General features: G+C 45.1%; 1 protein-coding gene across 1 annotated transcript in view; it reads left to right on the top strand.

Moving 5' to 3' along the window:
- The window catches only part of GID4 (GID complex subunit 4 homolog), a 24,436-nt gene extending 5,792 nt beyond the window's left edge, over window positions 1–18,644 (top strand). Inside the window, 5 exon segments of the mRNA XM_038538805.1 lie at window positions 286–345; window positions 5,828–5,935; window positions 10,696–10,797; window positions 12,464–12,594; window positions 15,419–18,644. Of these exon segments, the coding sequence (XP_038394733.1) occupies window positions 286–345; window positions 5,828–5,935; window positions 10,696–10,797; window positions 12,464–12,594; window positions 15,419–15,482 (465 nt within the window). The 3' untranslated portion in view covers window positions 15,483–18,644.

Below are 18,644 nucleotides of genomic sequence, written 5' to 3'. Positions count from 1 at the left end.
GAAAGGCACTTTGGTCTCAAGATAGTCTGCTGAAGGAGGTTGAGAGGGTCCTGGGATCAGATTACTTCATCTGAACAGGTCCGTGGGGAGGGAGGACTCACGGAGATCTCAAAGCCGGTGAGCCCTGGCTCTGCTCAGCGGGCACCAACCTCCTGGCCTCCCTTACCCCACCTGGCCTCAAAGGAGTGCCTCTGACCGCCAGATGCATGGATTTCCACAGCACCCCCAGCTTGTCGCCCAGTGGTTCCTCTGTTTGTAATAAGACTGTGTGTCCTTTCTTTCCAGCATGTGGACACGGGGAATTCTTACCTTTGTGGGTACCTGAAGATAAAAGGTCTTACTGAGGTAAGCACTCCTTCCCATGAACTAGAACCAGACAGTGGGCTGCACGCGGGGCATTCTCAGGGTGTAAAGGGCCAGCCTCGTTCACCCTGAGGCCCAATTAAAGCGCCCTGTGAAGTGTTGTTATTGTACCACACACACGAAGCATGCAGTTTTGATGTGTCCTGTTGGAAAGTATACAGATGCACAAATCTTTAAAGTTTATAAATAAGTCACAGTGTTCCCAACACTATTGATTTTACTTTTAATCCTCGGTGGAAAAGAAAAATAGAGTAGGAATATGGCTACCCGTTGTCATAAGTTTAATGGTTTCTGAGATAAGCATTAAACCTTCCAGACCCAAGGTCTTTGGCATTCCTTATACCCCTGAGCTCACTGGAACAATAAAAAGTGATCATCCAGTTTCTAACAGACATAGCTGCTATGGAAATGTAGAGTGATTTCCTTTCTTTGAACCAACTTTTTAAATCGCAGAACTCCTGGGAATATGGAAAGCAAGAGTGAGCATCCTTTCTTTCCTTGCTAGTGAGTAAACAGGAAGAGGAAGGATGGGACTGAGCTGGCCGCCTAACTCCACCGTGAGGGCCTGGGCTTGAGCTAGCTACAGTGCCCTGTTGGCCTGATCAGCCTTCACTGTCTCGATGGCCCAGTTCCATGGAGCCATGGAAAGGGCTAGAGTGACATCCTTGCTCTGCCCCTTATTGGTGCTTTCATTTCTCTTTCCTCCTCTGTAAATGAGAATGAAAAATACCTAATACATGTAGTAAGCACAGCACAACACATAGCGTTGCCGAATCACTATGTTGTACACCTGAAACTCATGTAATGGTGTGTGTCAGCTCTACTTGGATAATAATTAAAGTAAAATAAACCTGTGCTGTCTACTCCAGGCACCTGTCCTAGACAGGGAAGAAACAATGTAAGAGCAAGAGGCGGACTCTAATGTGATACAAATCAAGGCATCCTAAGGCATTTATCATCCTCTGTCTTGAAACAATTGTTTCCCTCTCTTTGATTTGCTCTGGTTCTCCCACTTCTCTATATTAGAAGCTTGAGAGTTTCCTAGTTTGTTGAGATGAAAAGGCAACCTGTTCCTCACCTCTAGAAACTTAGCCCATGGAGTTAGGGGAAGAAAATATAAGCAAAGTGAAGGATTCCAGCCTTTGAATTTGCGGTAGTAGAAAATAAACAGAATATACTCAACTCATAGGCAGCCAGATGCATTTACTGAGTGCAGAACATAAACATTTAGCTTCATAAGGAAACTAACAAATTCTGTCCTGTGGAATGCTACCACTGACTCTAAAACTAGCCACTCTGGCAATAGGAAGCTGCATGAAAATGGTAAGTAGCATTAAGAATCCCCAAATGACGTCCAGCATCCAGAACTTCTGCAAAGTTTCATCAGGAGCAAGTAACCCTACCAGACAGAAGCTCCTCTGAGTCACGAGCTGCCAGGCTCCCTGAGGAAGGGTGGGGGGCACTTAGGTTCATGACTGGAATGAGGAGACCACCCTCCTGGCCAGTCGTTCCTGTCTGCGCATGGCTGCCCCAGACTGGTCTGCTCCGTGATGAGCAGCAGGCTCAGGTATGGTGTTTTTTTTTGTTTTGTTTTGTTTTGTTTTGTTTTTAAGATTTTATTTATTTATTCATGAGAGAGAGGGAGAGACACAGGCAGAGGGAGAAGTAGGCTCCCTGCAGGGAACCTGATGTGGAGCTTGATCCCAGGACCCTGAGCCAAAGGCAGACGCTCAACCACTGAGCCACCTAGGTGCCCCTAGCAATGGTACATTTAATCTAAAGGAGGCTGTGTTTCTGAGCTTCCTAGGGCCTGCTCACTCCTCAAGATTCTTTGAATTTTATCTTTTTTAGCCACCTTTTTTAGTAGCTGTCCTGAGATAGTTGACATACTATGCAATCCACCTATTTAATACGTACGATTCGTTGGTTTTTAGTGCAGTCACGGCACTGAACAACTGTCTTAAACACTTTTTAAATTCTAAATCCGACATGTGGGCACTGTACAGTCACTAAAATGCCAAAAAGAGTGATGATTCTCTGAATGACCTTGTTATCTATGTTATAAAATACAGCTGTTCGGGATCCCTGGGTGGCTCAAGGTGTGATCCCGGAGTCGCAGGATCAAGTCCCACATCGGGCTTCCTGCGTGGAGCCTGCTTCTCCCTCTGCTTATGTCTCTACCTCTGTGTGTGTGTGTGTGTGTGACTCATGAATCAGTAAATGGAATCTTTAAAAAAATAAAAAATAAAATACAGCTATTTGTGCTTGTTTGCTTTTCCATGTATAGTTGTGAAAACATAACATGTGATTTATTTTAATAAAACCATTTAAATGGTTGGGTTTTAGCCCTAGTCTCCCTCGTGCAGATAGTATAGAAAATGAACTATTAAATTGGAGGTCATTTGTCTCTTGGCTACCTCACATTCACAAATGAGCACAGTTTTTAGAGTTTATATGCCTTCTGGAAATGAAATCCCAGGGTTGTGAAGAATGGGTGTCAGGTAACATTTCCTTTGCAGTTCTGAGGCAGCCACCGATGGAGAGAAGGGTCATTTCTAGGGAGGCCCTGCAGCTGGCAGAGGGCCTAGGAGCCCAGCCTTTAGGGAGTCATGGCCAGACCCTTCACTCACTCACTAGATTGATTTGGAAGCTTCTGCCAAGCTTCTGCTGGACCTGTCTGAACCAAGGAGATAGGTCACACTAACCAAACTCACCGAGACTGATGTATACACAGGAGTGCTCGTTTGCTCATTTCTAAACTGAGGCACATGCATGTTCCAGAAGTTCCCTCTGACTCAGTAGCCAATTGGTGTTAATCCCTCACGAGGTGGGTCTACCTGGAAAGCCAGACCCATCAAGCCAGGGAGCTTTGGTGGGCCTAGAATCCTTGTGAGGAGTGGTTTGACCACCTAAATGCCTGCTAGTATAGGTAGACCCGCCTGTAGGAAGCCCTTGCCTGCTTTCGAGGTGGAGGGTTGCTGCTCCGTCTCTTCCTATCTGACTCGTATTTTTGATGTTCCTCCCACAGACAGAATTTTCCCTTTGGCTCTAAAAATTACTGCCAGTTTGCCTGTAGCCAAGTGCTTGAATTTCCTGGTCCTGCCCTGAGAGATATTTCATCTTTTTGGTAACTACTGTACCTAATTGATGCTCATTCATCAGGCAATATTTATTTTATTTTAAATCTCAGAGTTTGGGGGTACTCTGCAGTCACCTTGATATGTTGCCTGAAACATTTTCAACGCAGAAACAATTTATTAGGAAAATTGCAATTTGAACCATAAGTATTTACTTTGTATCATAAGAGGACCACTTTATCATTTTCTTCCTTTATCTCTTTTTTGTGGAAGTTTTAAAAATATATTAAAGCTCAAACTTCAGAAAAATCAATATGTACAGCTTTCCATTTAAAATCTCAAGCCAGGAGCCGCCTGGGTGGCTCAGTCGGTTAATCATGTGCCCTTGGCTCAGGTCATTATCTCTGTTGGGGTCCTGGGATCAAGCCCAGAGTGGAGGTCCCTGCTCAGAGAGTTGGCTCCTTTCTTTCCCTGTGTGTGCATATGCGCTCTCTCTCTCTCTCTCTCTCTCTCTCACATAAATGAATAAAATCTTTTAAAGATAAATAAAATCTCAAGTTGATGCTAATATAGAACTTTCTCCATTAGTAATTCTTCCTAAAACAGATGAGTATAATTTAGTTTATACCTTTATTTTATTTTATTTATTTTTTAAAGATTTTATATGAGAAGGAGGGAGAGAGAGAGAGAGCACAAGCGAGCATATGAATGGGGGGAGGGACAGAAGGAGAAGCAGACTCCAAGCTGAGCAGGGAGCCCTATGCGGGACCGGATCACAGGACCCCGTGATCATGATCTGAGCCGAAAGCACACACTTAACCGACTGAGCCACCCAGACACCCCTATTTTATTTTATTTTATTTTATTTTATTTTATTTTATTTTATTTTATTTTATTTTATTTTATTTTATTTTATTTATTTTAGATTTTATTTTTAAGTAATCTCTACACCCCAACATGGGGCTCGGACTCACGAGTCATGTTCTACGGACTGAGCCAGCCAGATGCCCCTAGTTTATAGCTTTAAAATCAAGTCTCCATTTAGGAAATCTCCCCCCTTTAATTTCTTCACTCTGTATACATAAATATCTGTACAAGGAACCCAGGCCCCTTGTTGGGGGAAGGGGTTGTGGTTTGGTGGGAAGGGTGCTGTGTATTTCAGAGTTCACTGTCAAGACAACAGACAGCCTTAGTGGTGCGTAGTGAAGCAGGCTCCTTCAGTCCACTATGGTGCCAGTGACTGTGCTGTTTCCCGGGAGCTGCTGAATCAGTGCGGCGGTGTTTCTTAGGGACATCCCCAGCTACGTGGCAGGTCAAGCTGAAAGAAGTAGCAAAGCCATTGGAGCAGATTTATTTTAAACATGGGTAGGTGTTTGATGCAGAATAAGAGGGGCTTATGTAGTACCTGAAGAAGAAAGTGTTACCTCTGTGGTCCCAGGGACATTAGCACTGTAATTTATGGTTTGCCAGGCCTGTGACCATCATTACCATGCTTCCAGGAAACACCAGGGGCTGGCAGGCTGGACTGAGGGTTTGTTTGATTGGTTGGTCAGTTAGTTGGTTTTTTACAAATGAAAAAAATGGAGACCTCTTACAATGTTAACTTTTTCTTCCATTAGTCCCCCCCCCCCCCCCCCAGAAATCTTGGGTGCCTCCTTATCAGTAGATGAACAAGTAGCAAATAAAATTGACAAGTGTTTTAAACACCCAATTAGGATGACAGCTTATTTTTCCCCCCATAGCATTTGGTTCTGCTGTTGTGATTTTCCATCACAGACATGATTCACATATATTTTCCATAGTATAGATAGTATAGATTGCCTTAGTTCATATGGTTAAATTAAAGGTACCTATATATCAAGGTATTCTGCAAAAAAAAAAAAAAAAAAAAAAAAAAAAACCAAAACAAAAACAACCCACCCCTGGAAACCTGAAAAATGGGCACAAAAGGGACAAATGACTGAACTGGTTTGAGAACCACGGGCCAGATCATGGCATGGGGGAGACTTAGCTGTGAATGTTGTGATTTTGTAGCCTCTTTGAGTGTTTTCCTTAGAAAGTAACATCTACTTAGTTACTACCTGCTTTGTATCCTAGAATACTCAGAATTTACTTGTCCAAGTTCTTTCTTGAGTAATCAGTACATAGCAAGTGAAGTCATAGAAGGGTTTTGACAAAGTCCAAGAGACTCTCTGGGCACCTCCAATTCAGGTAAATCCGCAGCCATTGGCAGATCACTGGACCTAACTCCATTTGGGTCATTGCTTAGCAGTGTGATCATTTTTTCAAAGTCCTGGGAAAAAGTTAAAGCAAGGTTGATTTTTCCTTTAAGAAAGGTCAAAACTCCCATTCAACATCTTATTTTGATATCTGGGTTTTTACCATAGGAGTATCCAACCCTTACAACCTTCTTTGAAGGAGAAATAATCAGCAAAAAACACCCTTTCTTAACACGGAAGTGGGATGCAGATGAAGACGTTGATCGGAAACACTGGGTGAGTAGATATTTGGTCTGCTCCAGGCTACCCAGGTGTTGCTGAGGAGCCAAGGAACTTAGCTCTTGGGGTCTCCTTACTGTCCTGAGCTTTAGGGGTCTCCTCACTGTCCCCCTGTCCTGTCCTGTCCACCTGTCCACTGTTCTTTTCTCATCTCCTCTTTATGGGGGAACCCTGTGAAACATACAGCTATGGCCTCTGTCTTTAGGGTTGCCATGAGGTAGAGATGCAGTTTCTGGACAGCTGCTTCTCCTGCCAGCATCTCTGTGTTGGGAGAGCCAGGGGGGCTGCCCACTCAACTCCTGACCGACAAACACAGTCTCAACTTAAGCATCATCAGGATGCCATTGAGAACTCCAGTCCCCCCACTTTTACCTGTGAAGTGTGGAATGTATTCTCACTCACCAGTAGTGAACACTTTGAGACAACTTAGAGATGCTATCCTCAAGTCATTTCATTGGCTTTCACACGAGTTTATGTTTTCAAAAATCCATTTCTCAAGCTGCCATAATAGTCTTCTGGTGTAGTTGGCCATGGCAATGATGAATTTTGGCTTTATTTTATTTTTTATATTTTTTTAGTTGCTTTTTAAAAAGATTTATTTGAAAGAGAAAGAGAGAGGAAGTGAACACACAGAGGGAGAGGGAGAATCAGACTCCCCACTGAGTAGAGAGCCCAATGCAGGGCTCAATCCCAGGACCCCGAGATCATGACCTGAGCCAAAGGCAGACGCTTGACCAACTGAGACACCCAGGTGCCCCAGTTCTTTAGTTTTTTTGAGATTTTGTTTTTAAATAATCTCTACCCCCAATATGGGGCTCAAACCTACAGCACTGAGATCAAGAGTTGCCTGTTCCACTGACTGAGACTGCAGGCGCCCCAATGAATTTTGGTGTAACACCGAGAAAGTCCAATGTGCTCACCCTCTAAACCCACCTAGACTCTAGAACTCCTCATGCTTCCCCCTGCCACTCTCACCTGGCTGTTCAAGCTGTCAGAAGAGTTCAAGCTCTCAGGAGAGTCAGCCTGACCTTTGAAGCTTTGAAGCCGGGCATGACTTCTCCTCTCCAGCTATGGAAGTTCTAGATGGCATTTTCTTCCAAAAGAAGGCTGTTTCATCTATATTGAAAATCTGTTGTTGAGTGCAGCCACCTTCATTCGTTATCTGAGCTCCGTCTTCTGGAGAACTTGCTGCAGCTTCTGCATCAGCACTTCTGGTAGTAGTCCTTGGAGAGAACTCCCTACCACAGACCCTTGTCTTACTTAACCTCACTGAAGATTAGCCACTTTGCTTCTTCATATTTTCTACTTGAGATAGGGAAGGAACATCTTTCAAATGCTAAGTTTCAATTAAATTTAAACTTGAGTTTTTAAAACCATTTTTTGAAAGCTACGTGTTTTGCCAATTGTATCAAATGGACGCTGAAAGTAAGTCATTTGTGCTTGTATAATATGAGGGAATGAACAAGGTCTGAATCTCTTAGGATACTCAGTTGGGAAACCTGAGGGGAGCCTGAGTGGTGCATAGTGGTGCTGGTATCAGAAAGCAGAGTTGGGAGGCACCTGGGTGGCTCTGCCAGTTATGTGTCTACCTTTGGCTCAGGTCATGATCCAGGGGTTGGGATCAGGGAGCCTGTTTCTGCCTGTCCCCCTGCTTGTGCTCTCTCACCCTCTCTCACTTATGTTCTTTCTCTCTCAAATAAAATCTTTAAAAATTAAAAAAAAATTTTTTTTTTTTTAAAAGGAAAGCAAGCAGAGTTGAAGGGCTCCCAGCTGCCATCTGGTCCATCCTGCCCAATGTTGGCTCTTCCCACACAGCTCAGTTCTGCAAAAAAAAGCAGGGTCTTTGAGACTCAATGAAAAGTCAGTTCTAAGCTAGATTTGCTGCAACTTAAATACCTGGAAACCAACTGTTCGTTTTCCATACTTCCATAAGAACACTGGGAAATAGCTGGATCTCCTCTGTTAGGCTGAACTGAAATATTTTGAGTGACAGCAGGACAAGGAAGGCCACCCTTGATGTGGTGGGATGAAGAGCTGGGCTTCTGGGCCCTTCCTCACCTAGCAATCCAGTCACCTTCGCAGAACTCAGCTTCTCATAACTTTCCCAGCCCACTCCAGAGTCCCAGAATCCCATGTGGGGCTCCTGGAGCTCTATATAACAGGAAACATCTCTACAGGAGCTCTTGGGTAACCAGGTGCATTGTTAATGAGTAATAATATTTTGAAAAGAATCTTTTATTCTGAGAAGTAGGTCTTAATGTTGGGCTTGAAATATTCAGTCAACCATGTTGTAAACAGATATGCTGTCATCCAGGCATTTATAGAGAAAGGGCAGAGTAAATTTAGCATAATTCTTATGGGTCCTAAGATTTTCAGAATAATAAAGGAGCATTGGCTTCAACTTCAAGTCACCAGCTGCATGAGCCTCAGCAGGAGAGTCAGCCTGACCTTTGAAGCTTTGAAGCCGGGCATTGACTTCTCCTCTCCAGCTATGGAAGTTCTAGATGGCATTTTCTTCCAAAAGAAGGCTGTTTCATTTATATTGAAAATCTGTTGTTGAGTGCAGCCACCTTCTTTCGTTATCTGAGCTCCGTCTTCTGGAGAACTTGCTGCAGCTTCTGCATCAGCACTTGCTGCTTGACCTTTCACTTTGATGGTATGGAGACGGCTTCTTTCCTTAAACCGCTGGAACCAACCTCTGCTAGCTTCAGACTTTCTCCTGCAGCTTCCTCACCTCCCAGCCTTCACAGAAGGGAAGGGAGTCAGGGCCTGGCTCTGGGTTAGGCTTTAGCTTCAGGGAGTGTTGGGGTTGGTTAGGCCTTCTCTCCAGAACACTAAACCTTTCTCCACATCCAAGACTGCTTTGTTCTCATCCGTGTGCTCCCTGGAGTGGCACTTACCCTTTCCTTCAAGAACTTCTCCTCTGCCTTCCCAGCTTAGCTGTTTGGTGCCAGAGGCCTCGCTTTCAGCCTGTCTCAGCTTCTGAGATGCCTACCTCACTAAGCTCAATCATGTCTAGCTTTTGGTTTCAGGGGTGAGAGACATGTGACTCCTCCTTTCACTCCAACCTGTCGAAGCCATGGTAGGGATATTAATTGGCCTCATTTCAATATTGTGTCCCAGCGACTAGAAAGGGCCAAAAGAGAAGGTGAGAGGTGGGGGATGGCCAGTCAGTGGAACAGTCAGAATACATACAATATTTACCAATGAACTTTGCTGTCTTATATGGGTGCAGTCTGTGGCATCCCAAAACAATTATGTTAGTAACATCAAAGATCACTGATCACAGATCACCATAACATATATAATTATAATGGAAGAGTTTGAAATGTTGCAAGGATTACCAAAATGGGACACAGAGACATGAGGTGAGCCGATGCTGTTGGAAAAATGGTGCCAATCTACTTAACTTGACACAGGGTTGCCCCGAACCTTCAGTTTATTAAAAAAAATTCAATATCTGGAGGTACCTGGGTTGGTTAAGCATCCAACTCTTGGTTTTTGCTCAGGTTGTGATCTCAGGGTCCTGAGCTCCAGCCTCACTGGGCTTCATGCTCAGAGTGGAGTCTGTTCTCTCCCTCTCCCCCCGCCTTCCCCCAAATAAATAAATAAATCTTTTTAAAAACTCCAATATCTGCAAAGAGCAATAAAGTAACACACAATAAGACCAGGACTGCCTATAATTTAGAATCAGGGACATTGTTTTTCACTCTCAAGTTTTCCTGAGTGATATTTAAAGTTGGTATCACGGTGGTACCCTAAGTCAAGATTCCATATACTTAATCCATTTAGAATAGAAATATATGTGACAAATTCTATGAGTTAATACCTCTGTACCTTAAATTTTATTTAAGATACTTTTTAATAAAATTAATATACTTTTTAAATATTTGAGTAAACAGAAGAGCAAAAGGAAAAAATTATATATAATAACAATACCCAAAGTTAAAACAGGTATTAACCTTTTTTTTTTTTTTTTCCATTTTCAAAAATAGGATCATGAAGCACAGTTTTATAACCTATTTCTGGTCTCCTTTTTAAAAAGAAATTAATAGGGCAGCCCGGGTGGCTCAGCGGTTTAGCGCCGCCTTCAGCCCAGGGTGGGATCCTGGAGACCCGGGATCGAGTCCCACATTGGGCTCCCTGCATGGAGCTTGCTTCTCCCTCTGCCTGTGTCTCTGCCTCTCTCTCTCTCTCTCTCTCTCTCTCTCTCTCTCTGTATTCTCATGAATAAAATATTTTTAAAAAAGAAAAGAAATTAATTATATATTACCCACTTCCTGTTTCTACTGACTGGCCCTAAGCCACGATACTATGTTAGGGCCACTGACTGGCCCTAAGCCAGTACATATACTATGTAAGAGGACCCAGCTTTAGTAAAGCCCTCTCATCCTTTTGTGTTGATTCACATATAAATATCTCACTGATCATTCCTGGCTTTGCTTGTGGTCAGGTGTCCTGAGACAAGGCCCCCGGAATAGCATCCATTCCCAACCTGGGGCCTTTCTCCGGACCACATTGACTTGGTAGGTATAGCCCCGTGGTGCCTCAGTTGGAGTCCAGGTCTGAGTTCACAGCCCAGTGGACACCTCAGGCTCCCTTCCCCCAATGCTCAGCCTTTACTGCTCCTGTGGGCCGCATCCAGCAGCTGTCACCTCTTTGCGAAGGTGGTTGCTGCTGGGCACAGAAGAAGGGCAGCTCTGATACCAGCCTCTCCCTCCCTTGATCAGTTCTCATGCTTTATTTTTTGCTTTCAGGGCAAGTTTCTGGCTTTTTATCAGTATGCAAAATCATTTAATTCAGATGACTTTGATTATGAAGAGCTGAAGAATGGGGATTATGTCTTCATGAGGTGGAAGGTAAGGTCCCAGCCCAGGTGGTCTTCTGGCTACGCCAGTGCCTGCCTTGTATCCCTGCCCCACCTGCTCTCCGTGCCCAGTGCTCATTACAGCTTGTCTCCATGTAGTGCCTTCACACACTTGTAAAAAGCCGGCACAGCTCCAGGCCACAGTGGCGAATTGCTGCCATGCCATACGGTTTCTGTTTGGAGAAACTGTTTGGTGGATAGCAGAGGAATTGGTGGCTGGGGGCGGGTGGTCACTGTCGGCACCTCTGACTCTCCATGTTGAGTCATCTCCAGTGTTCTGTGGACTCAGAAGAGAACCAGAGTCAGTCACCGTCATTTCCTACTCTCAGCCACGGGCCGAGGCCCCATGTGAGTGACTGTTGGTGCAGCGTGTCTTAGCCAAGGCTCCCTGCTTGTCTGGTTCCCTCCAGCAGGAAATGAGGAACCAGGAATGGAATTTGCGTTTTCCACTCACCAGCCCTCAAAGAGCTCCATCTGGCTGGACTCGCTAGATTGGCTTTGGGCTGACAAGTCTTTTGTGTTTCCCTATTTTGATAGTCTGGTGTTTGCTGTGTTGCAGCCACAGGCTAGCAAAATCGTGAAGCAGGTTTGTGAAATCATTTTGTGAATGGACACCCACTTCCAAGCCCTGGTTCCCTAGTTGGCAGGAAAAAGCTGTTTTATCTTGAAATCTTGCCAGCTTTCATACAGACGAATCATTTAGAGTAGTTATTCCCAGTCTTTTGTTTGTATGGCTAATAACTTGGGGAGGAGTGCGGGGGTCATCACTTATTTGCTTAGACACTGGCCAGGTACAGGAAGTAAGAGCTGAGTCCCGCCCTTGAGAGCTTGCCATCTACTGGGAAACGTGCCAGCTAATAAAGCCCTAAAGGAAGTATTCTCACAAGCTTCTAACTTTAAAATTAGTTTTAAAAACTACAATTTCAAAGGTTGAGGAAAGGGACAGAGAGTGTCTTAAAAAAAAAAAAAAAAAAAAAAAAAAAACCAGTGGAGTTGTTTGGCCTCCAAAGACCTTTTCAGGGTGACTCACTGTGGGCTTGCAGTAGACCTCTCGGGGCCCTGGGGCCACTGACCTCATCTCGCTGGGAGAGTAGGTGCCCGGATGTGGCCTTTCAGCTTGGCCACAGCCAGAGATATAACAAGCTCGCCTCTTCCCAAGGTGCCTGAGCAAGAATAGTACCAATCTGATGGCAGATGATGAGGTATCTAGCTCTTTGAGGGGGTGTTACGGGGGCAAGTGGTGATTGACCTGCCCTCAGCATGCAGCGGCCTGCTGTTCTTGAGGTGATCAGGAACGTAGCACCAGTTCCTGGAGCGGAGCAGAAACTTCCTCTTCCTGTGTTGTTCTGTCTGTGGGCTCTGAAAGGTAGGTAGGTAGGTATCGATTCACTTAAGAGATGTATGGACCATAGGACCTTCTCTTCATTGCTGATCTTGGTGAGCTCAAGACACAGGCTTCTGTGTTAGTATCTAGAATTCTCTAGCAGCACACGAATGCTATTGACAGATGAGGTTGAAATGCAGATGTGCACCATCATCCCGCAAGTCTGGGTAAAGCCATATGACAATGAAACCTCAGAACCAGCTGAAGGCTATGGGGAGCCCCAGAAGTGGCTGGAGCACACTGTCTGTCACTGACCTCTCCCATCTGTGTGCAGGAACAGTTCCTGGTCCCAGACCACACGATCAAAGACATCAGTGGTGCTTCCTTTGCTGGGTTCTATTACATCTGCTTCCAGAAGTCGGCAGCCTCCATAGAGGGCTACTATTACCATAGGAGTTCAGAATGGTAAGACACCCCAGAGGCAAAGGAGATGGCTTGCTGCTGTGCCACCACCCCCCCTCCGGCTCTCCCTTCACTTGCCAAATCTAAAAGAAAACCTCTCCACCTGTCTCTGCATAGTTTTTATGCTCTATCTACATGTGGAGGGCCTGTTTGATCTCAGTTGCTCAAGGAGGGGCTCCTATCCCTAACCACAGATCAGAGTAAATAAGATGAAAACAAAGTGCTCGATAAAGGAACTCACTGCTAAAAAGCTTTCAGGAGGTTCTGTATCATCAGCAGTGTCTCTACCCAACCTTGGCTGCTCTTGTATTTCCTCCCAAATTTAATCAGTAACTACAATGTGAGATCCAACTATGGACAGGGCGAGTTTTGCTGTTAGCAGCCTTTCCAATTTTGTGGTCACATTCCTTAGATGCCAGCCCCACACGCATGCAGTCTCAGTCTGGTGACCAAGGGGCCCCTGTGGAGCTGGCGGTCCTGCCCTGTGTTCCGTTTGAGGTGAAGGACCGAGTGCCATCCCCTAAGTGCTAGCTTCTGTCACCTTTTTTGGGGACTCTGCTGCCACAGCACTGCTTCTCAAAATAACTTGCTATACCTGAAGAAGGAGCCATATTACCAAATACTTGATTTCCTTTCCGAATGTGGAAACACCATATTCCCTTCCACATTTTCCACACTTTGGTGATTTGTGAGTGATGCTACCCTGGGTTGACTCCAGTTCCTTGTTCAGTGGCAGCAAAATACTATCTGCAAACAAATGCCCTTGGGCTCAGCACAGTCTCCACTCCTCTGAGAGCCACAATTACTAGGGTTTCCATAATTGCTCTGTTTTCAAATGAGTTTTGAAAACCTGCTCTATCCTCTTTTTAAATAACAGCTTTATCGAGAGAATTAACATACCATATGATCCATTCATGTAAAGCATACAATTTGGTCGCCTTGAATATTCACAGTTCCGCGACCATCACTGCAATCATTTTTAAAATGCCCCCACCACCACGAGGAGAAACCCTGTACCCCTTAGCCTTCCACCCCAACTCCCCATCCCCTCCTAGCCCCAGGCAGCCACTAACTGATGTTCTGTGCAGACATGTTTATTCTGGATATTTTATATAAAGGGAACCACACACTACAAAGAGGCACTGCGTCTGGCTTCTTGCACTCTGTGTTGCTCTGAGGGTTTGACCATGTTGCAGGATGGATCAGCACTTTGTTTTTATTGCTAAATAAGTTTCTGTGATATGTATATACACTAGCCCCTCCTTATCCATGGTTTTACTTTCCGCGGTTTCGGTTATCTGCAGTCAGCCATAGCCCAGAAGCAGATGATCCCCCTTCTGACAGTGTCAGGAGGTTAGTGGTAGCCTAACACTCGGTCACACACCTACGTCAGTCACCTCACTCCACGTCATGCAGCCAGGTTCCCATCTCACACCCTACAGTGCAGGAAGGTATTTTGAGAGAGAGAGAGAGTGACCACATTCACAGAACGGTTATTATGGCATATTATTGTAACTTTTATTTTATCATTAATTATTATTATTAATCTCTTACTGTGCCTTACTTCTAAATTGTACTTTGTCATAGGTTTATGTACAGGAAAAAACATACCATATCTAGGGCTCAGTACTATCCACAGTTTTTGGCATTCACTGTGGGTACTTAGATGTATCCCCCATAGATGGGGGGACCACGGTGCCACATTTTATTTATCCCTTTACCAATTGATGGATATAATGTTCTCCCCTTCTGCCTTTTGTGACTAATGCTGCTGTGAACATGAGTGTTATGTGTTTGAGTTTCTGCTTCCAATTCCTCTGGGCCTCTACTCAGGAGTGGAATTGCAGGGTCATATGGTAATTCTGTAACATTTTAAGGACCCACCCAACTGTGTTCCACATTCCTGAGTGATGCACAAGGGTTCCAGTTTCTCCACATCCTCTCCAACGCTCGTTATGATGTCTTAATTATAGCTACTTTGGTGGGTATGATGTGGGGGTCTAGTGGCTTTGATTTATGTACTCAGATGGCTAACGCATGATCTTGATTTCTTTCTTTTTTTTTGTGGTGAAAAAGAAGCTGCTTTTCCCCCTGCTCCTCCTCACTCCCATGTGAAATGAGTAAGGGGAAAGCTAACATTTACCCTGTGAACACTGATTGTCCCTGGAGGTTATCATCCCCGTATGTGGATTGTCCTCGCCTCTGTTTCTCCTTCATCTGCTTAACTACTCAGAGCACTTATTATAGGGGCAAAAACAAACACCTAGTTCTGAGTCTAGTGTCATGTCTAGGGAGGTGAGAAGAGGATGATGAAGGGAACATAAACTCCGGGGTTAGGTAGGGAGTTTTTCCATGGTGTTTTTTTATTCCATGAGAAGTGGGGTGTGTCTGTGTTACCCATGAAGTCCCTGAGGACATTCCAGCCTGAGGGTCCCTGTCCCGGAGAAGCCAAGGTGCTAGACATTGGCGAGAGGTGGAGGGGGAGGAGAAGGCCTGGGGCTTCGGTCTACATCTTCTCCTAGAGCTTTCTCAGGCTCTCCTTTCACGGGACGTACCATGCTTACTTCATGGTCAGAACATGAAGCCTGAAAGCTTCATGAAAGCTGCCTGAAAGCAGCTCCTCTTATGCAGAGTTCCAGAGGATTAACCAAGAAATAGAAATAAAACCAGATTTGGTTCAGCCCAAGAGGTCTGCGATGCAGCTGTGTTCCAGTTGAAGCATGTGGCTTACCAGGTGCTCCGGTGACAGGGAGGGCTTTTTAGAACCTCTGTTTGGTTTTCAGGATGCTCAGACTGTCTCCTGTTTCTCTCTCTTCCCGCATTACAGGTATCAGTCACTCAATCTAACTCACGTTCCTGAACACAGCGCACCCATCTATGAATTCCGGTGACAGCGGTTCAGAGCAGGAACCAAATAAAACTGAACTTGGCAAAAAAGAACTTTGCCAAGAAAATTGTGTACCTGCCAGAACCAGGAGAACATGTGTTCCTGTGTCTTCACGAGCAGACTCACATCAGAAAGCATGAATGTTAACCCACAGAATCCAAGGAGCATGACCAACCAGCAGGGCAGGTGGAGGGAGTGTTCTCTGTTCTTCCTTCCTCTCTGCAGCAGTTTGGTCTTAATCTGTTTTTAAGCTACCTTAAATGCACTTTTCCTTCCTGCACAGCTAACTTCTGTATCACCGAAAGGCCCATTCCTTTCTCCATCCCCACCTCCAACTGAGTAGGTCAGCCCTCCGAGTCACCCTCAGCCTTGGTGCTCAGTGGTCTCTACCCAGGCCCCGGCCCTCTGCACCGCCCTCCCCCACCAAACCCCCACTTGCTTAGTCTGGTAGGTCAAGAAAAAGCAGAGCCCCAGCACATGTGTGCCCCCGCACCGAGCTCTGTGCAGGGAATCCAGGAGCTGCAGCAGCATCCGCCAATGAAATGGGAGGCAGAGGCTGCTTAACGGGGTCACCTGGCGCTGCCCAGCCCTGCAGTGTTCATGTCAAGCTAGTCAGTGGCTGGCAGGTTCCATGGGCCTGCCATCATCGGGGATCACTAAATTGAAGGCTTCCAGATCCCTGGCAGGAACAGGTTCCAATCCTGCTTTACTCAGCACGTTTGCTCCAAACTTTTGAACTTGAGGGCAATACTAAACTTAAAAAAAAAAAAAAAGAAAAAAAGAGTTTTTTTATTACAAAATTATTTTTATGGTCCCTTTAACAAGGACCCTATGGCAAATGCACAATTATTCAGAATTACATTTTATCGTTTTCACATTGAAAACAGCAAATGTTGACTTAGTAATTTTTATACCTATATCTATATGTAAATGTATATTTAATCAACCAGCAGTTTAAAACTAGTCATCCTGGTACAAAAGTTTTGCAGCATTGCATAAATTCTAGTGCTAAACTTGAGAGCTGTTTTTGGGGCCAGTTTAGCATTTGTACCTCCTCCTTTTGCTACTCAAAACAGCAGTGCTTCAAGGCGACCTTTTCCATCAAGCAGAAGGGGCCGTCATTCTCCTGAAACAGCGACTCTGAAATGTTGGGGCGGGGGAGGGGTGGGAACACGAACACGCTCGAATAACTCAAGGTGCACGTGCCAAAGTGTGTGTGTGGAAGTGTGTGTGGGGGGTGTGGCTTTTTTTGGGGGGGGTGTTGGGTTTTTTTTTTTTAATGTTTTAAAAAGCTTACTAGATTGGCATCAGTTGTAGTCCACAGATACAAGCAGGGCTTTGGGGTTGGGGGGAGATCATCGCATTTGCTGGTGGTTTACAAGACTTGCTCAGCATACAGGAGGGAGAGCTGTAATGCACAGGAACAAAACAGGCTGAAAGCTGCGTATCCATGTGTGGTCTCAGAAAACATATGGCCCTTTGGTCTAGAAGAGCAGTAGGGAGATGCTGTATTCTTAAAAAGTGACTTTCCTTTTGACAACATACGTACGTTACTGAGACTGAATGTCAGGGAAAGGTTAAAGGAGAAATACTTGGGAACCTAGTCAGTGGGCTCTGGGACACCAAGGAATTGGTGTCCTAAGGCTTTGTACAGAGGTAAGGCCGACCCATCTAGTGAGGCCGGGCTCTCAGAGCCCCCAAAACATTGTCGTAGTGACAGCAGTGGAAACTTGATTCACATCCATTTGCAGAGATGAGTCAAATGTTTTCTCAATTCTGAAACTCAAGGCATCGGGATGGCTGGCTCTGGTCATGCAAGCCAATGGCACAGTACTGAGGAGACCACACTGGCACAGCCTCTAGTGTAGCTGGGAGACATCATGTGAGTGGAGGAGACAGTGGCTTTCCCAGGCCATCTGACCCATCCATCCATCCCATCCCCCCCCCCCCCCCCCCCCCCCCCCGCATCCCCCCAGGTTCCCTTCTCACAGCATGCTCCTACACCTCTGCATTTTGCAAGCTCCTTGAAGGATATAGGCCCCACTGGGAACCTGAGGGGTGAGCTCACCCCCTGGAGCTCATCAGGGCTCCGTCTGTGTGGCTCTGGAGGTCAGTCGAGAGGGCAGGAAAGGACATCTGCAAACACTGCTGCCGTTCAGCTAGCCAGAAGGGCCAGGTTCTATCAGAATTTCTTCCTGGTGACAGGTTTTTAGCGAGGTAATAAAGTGTACCGGTTGCATTGGGGAAAATAAGTGATATCTTTGCTAGATCTTTTGGGCACCTCCGTGATAAAGATTTGTTTGCATAAAAATCTGCCTGGTTGAAGATAGGAACTTGAAGATAGGGACAGGATTACTTGTCCACCTCCCCTTAGTGATTCCCAAACAGGTAACATCAATCCTTTTCTTTCTCCAAGTCCCAGAGGAACTTTGGGGATCATCCCCATCTGGGGGATCTTCTTTCCTGAACCTTCTCAGTGGTTTACATGCCTCTGGTACTATGTGCAATAGTTTTGGTGGATGCTTGTATTCATCATTAACAAATCAGTGCAGGTTGTAGATTTTCTACCGTCTTCCTCCACCCCAAACAAACCGGCCATGAGGTAGGATCCTAGGGATTCGGCTGTGCTTTCCACTGCTCAGAAAGCTTCCATCCTGTGCTCCCAGCCTTGTCTCTCTCCTGTGCTGGAATCCTCCCTTCCCACCTGCCCATCCTTAGCAGTCCACAAGTAAGCAATGCCTAATACAAAGTAGAAAGTCCATTTGTGTGCTGGTTCTGTTGGTAACGTGGAAATCACAAACTCCAGGGGAGCAAAGGGGCTTTTCAATGTCTTTTGCTTTCAGAAACAGGGAATTTATATTCTAAGGCCTTGAATTGATTTTTTTCCTCATAAAATAGTCTGATAAGCTAATTTTTAAAAAGAAATGCCATTAAGTATGTTGCATTGTGGTTTAAAATTACTAACAAGTTCTGGGAAAGAAAACTTTGATTTTGAATCTTACGTGTTTTTAAAAATTAGGTTTGAATGGGCACAAAGTATGAATATTTTGTTTCTTTAGGGAGGACATGTGGAAAGGGTTTGAGGGTTTGGGATGGGAGAAGTATTTTGCAGAGCTATCAATGTCCAAATAATTTTTAAAAAATAATAAAGGTATTTAAGCAGTGA

Source organism: Canis lupus, chromosome 5 (assembly GCF_011100685.1).
Source record: "Canis lupus familiaris isolate Mischka breed German Shepherd chromosome 5, alternate assembly UU_Cfam_GSD_1.0, whole genome shotgun sequence".
Taxonomy (NCBI): domain Eukaryota; kingdom Metazoa; phylum Chordata; class Mammalia; order Carnivora; family Canidae; genus Canis; species Canis lupus.
Note: the sequence above shows the minus strand (reverse complement) of the source record. Positions and strands in the feature narration are given on the sequence as shown.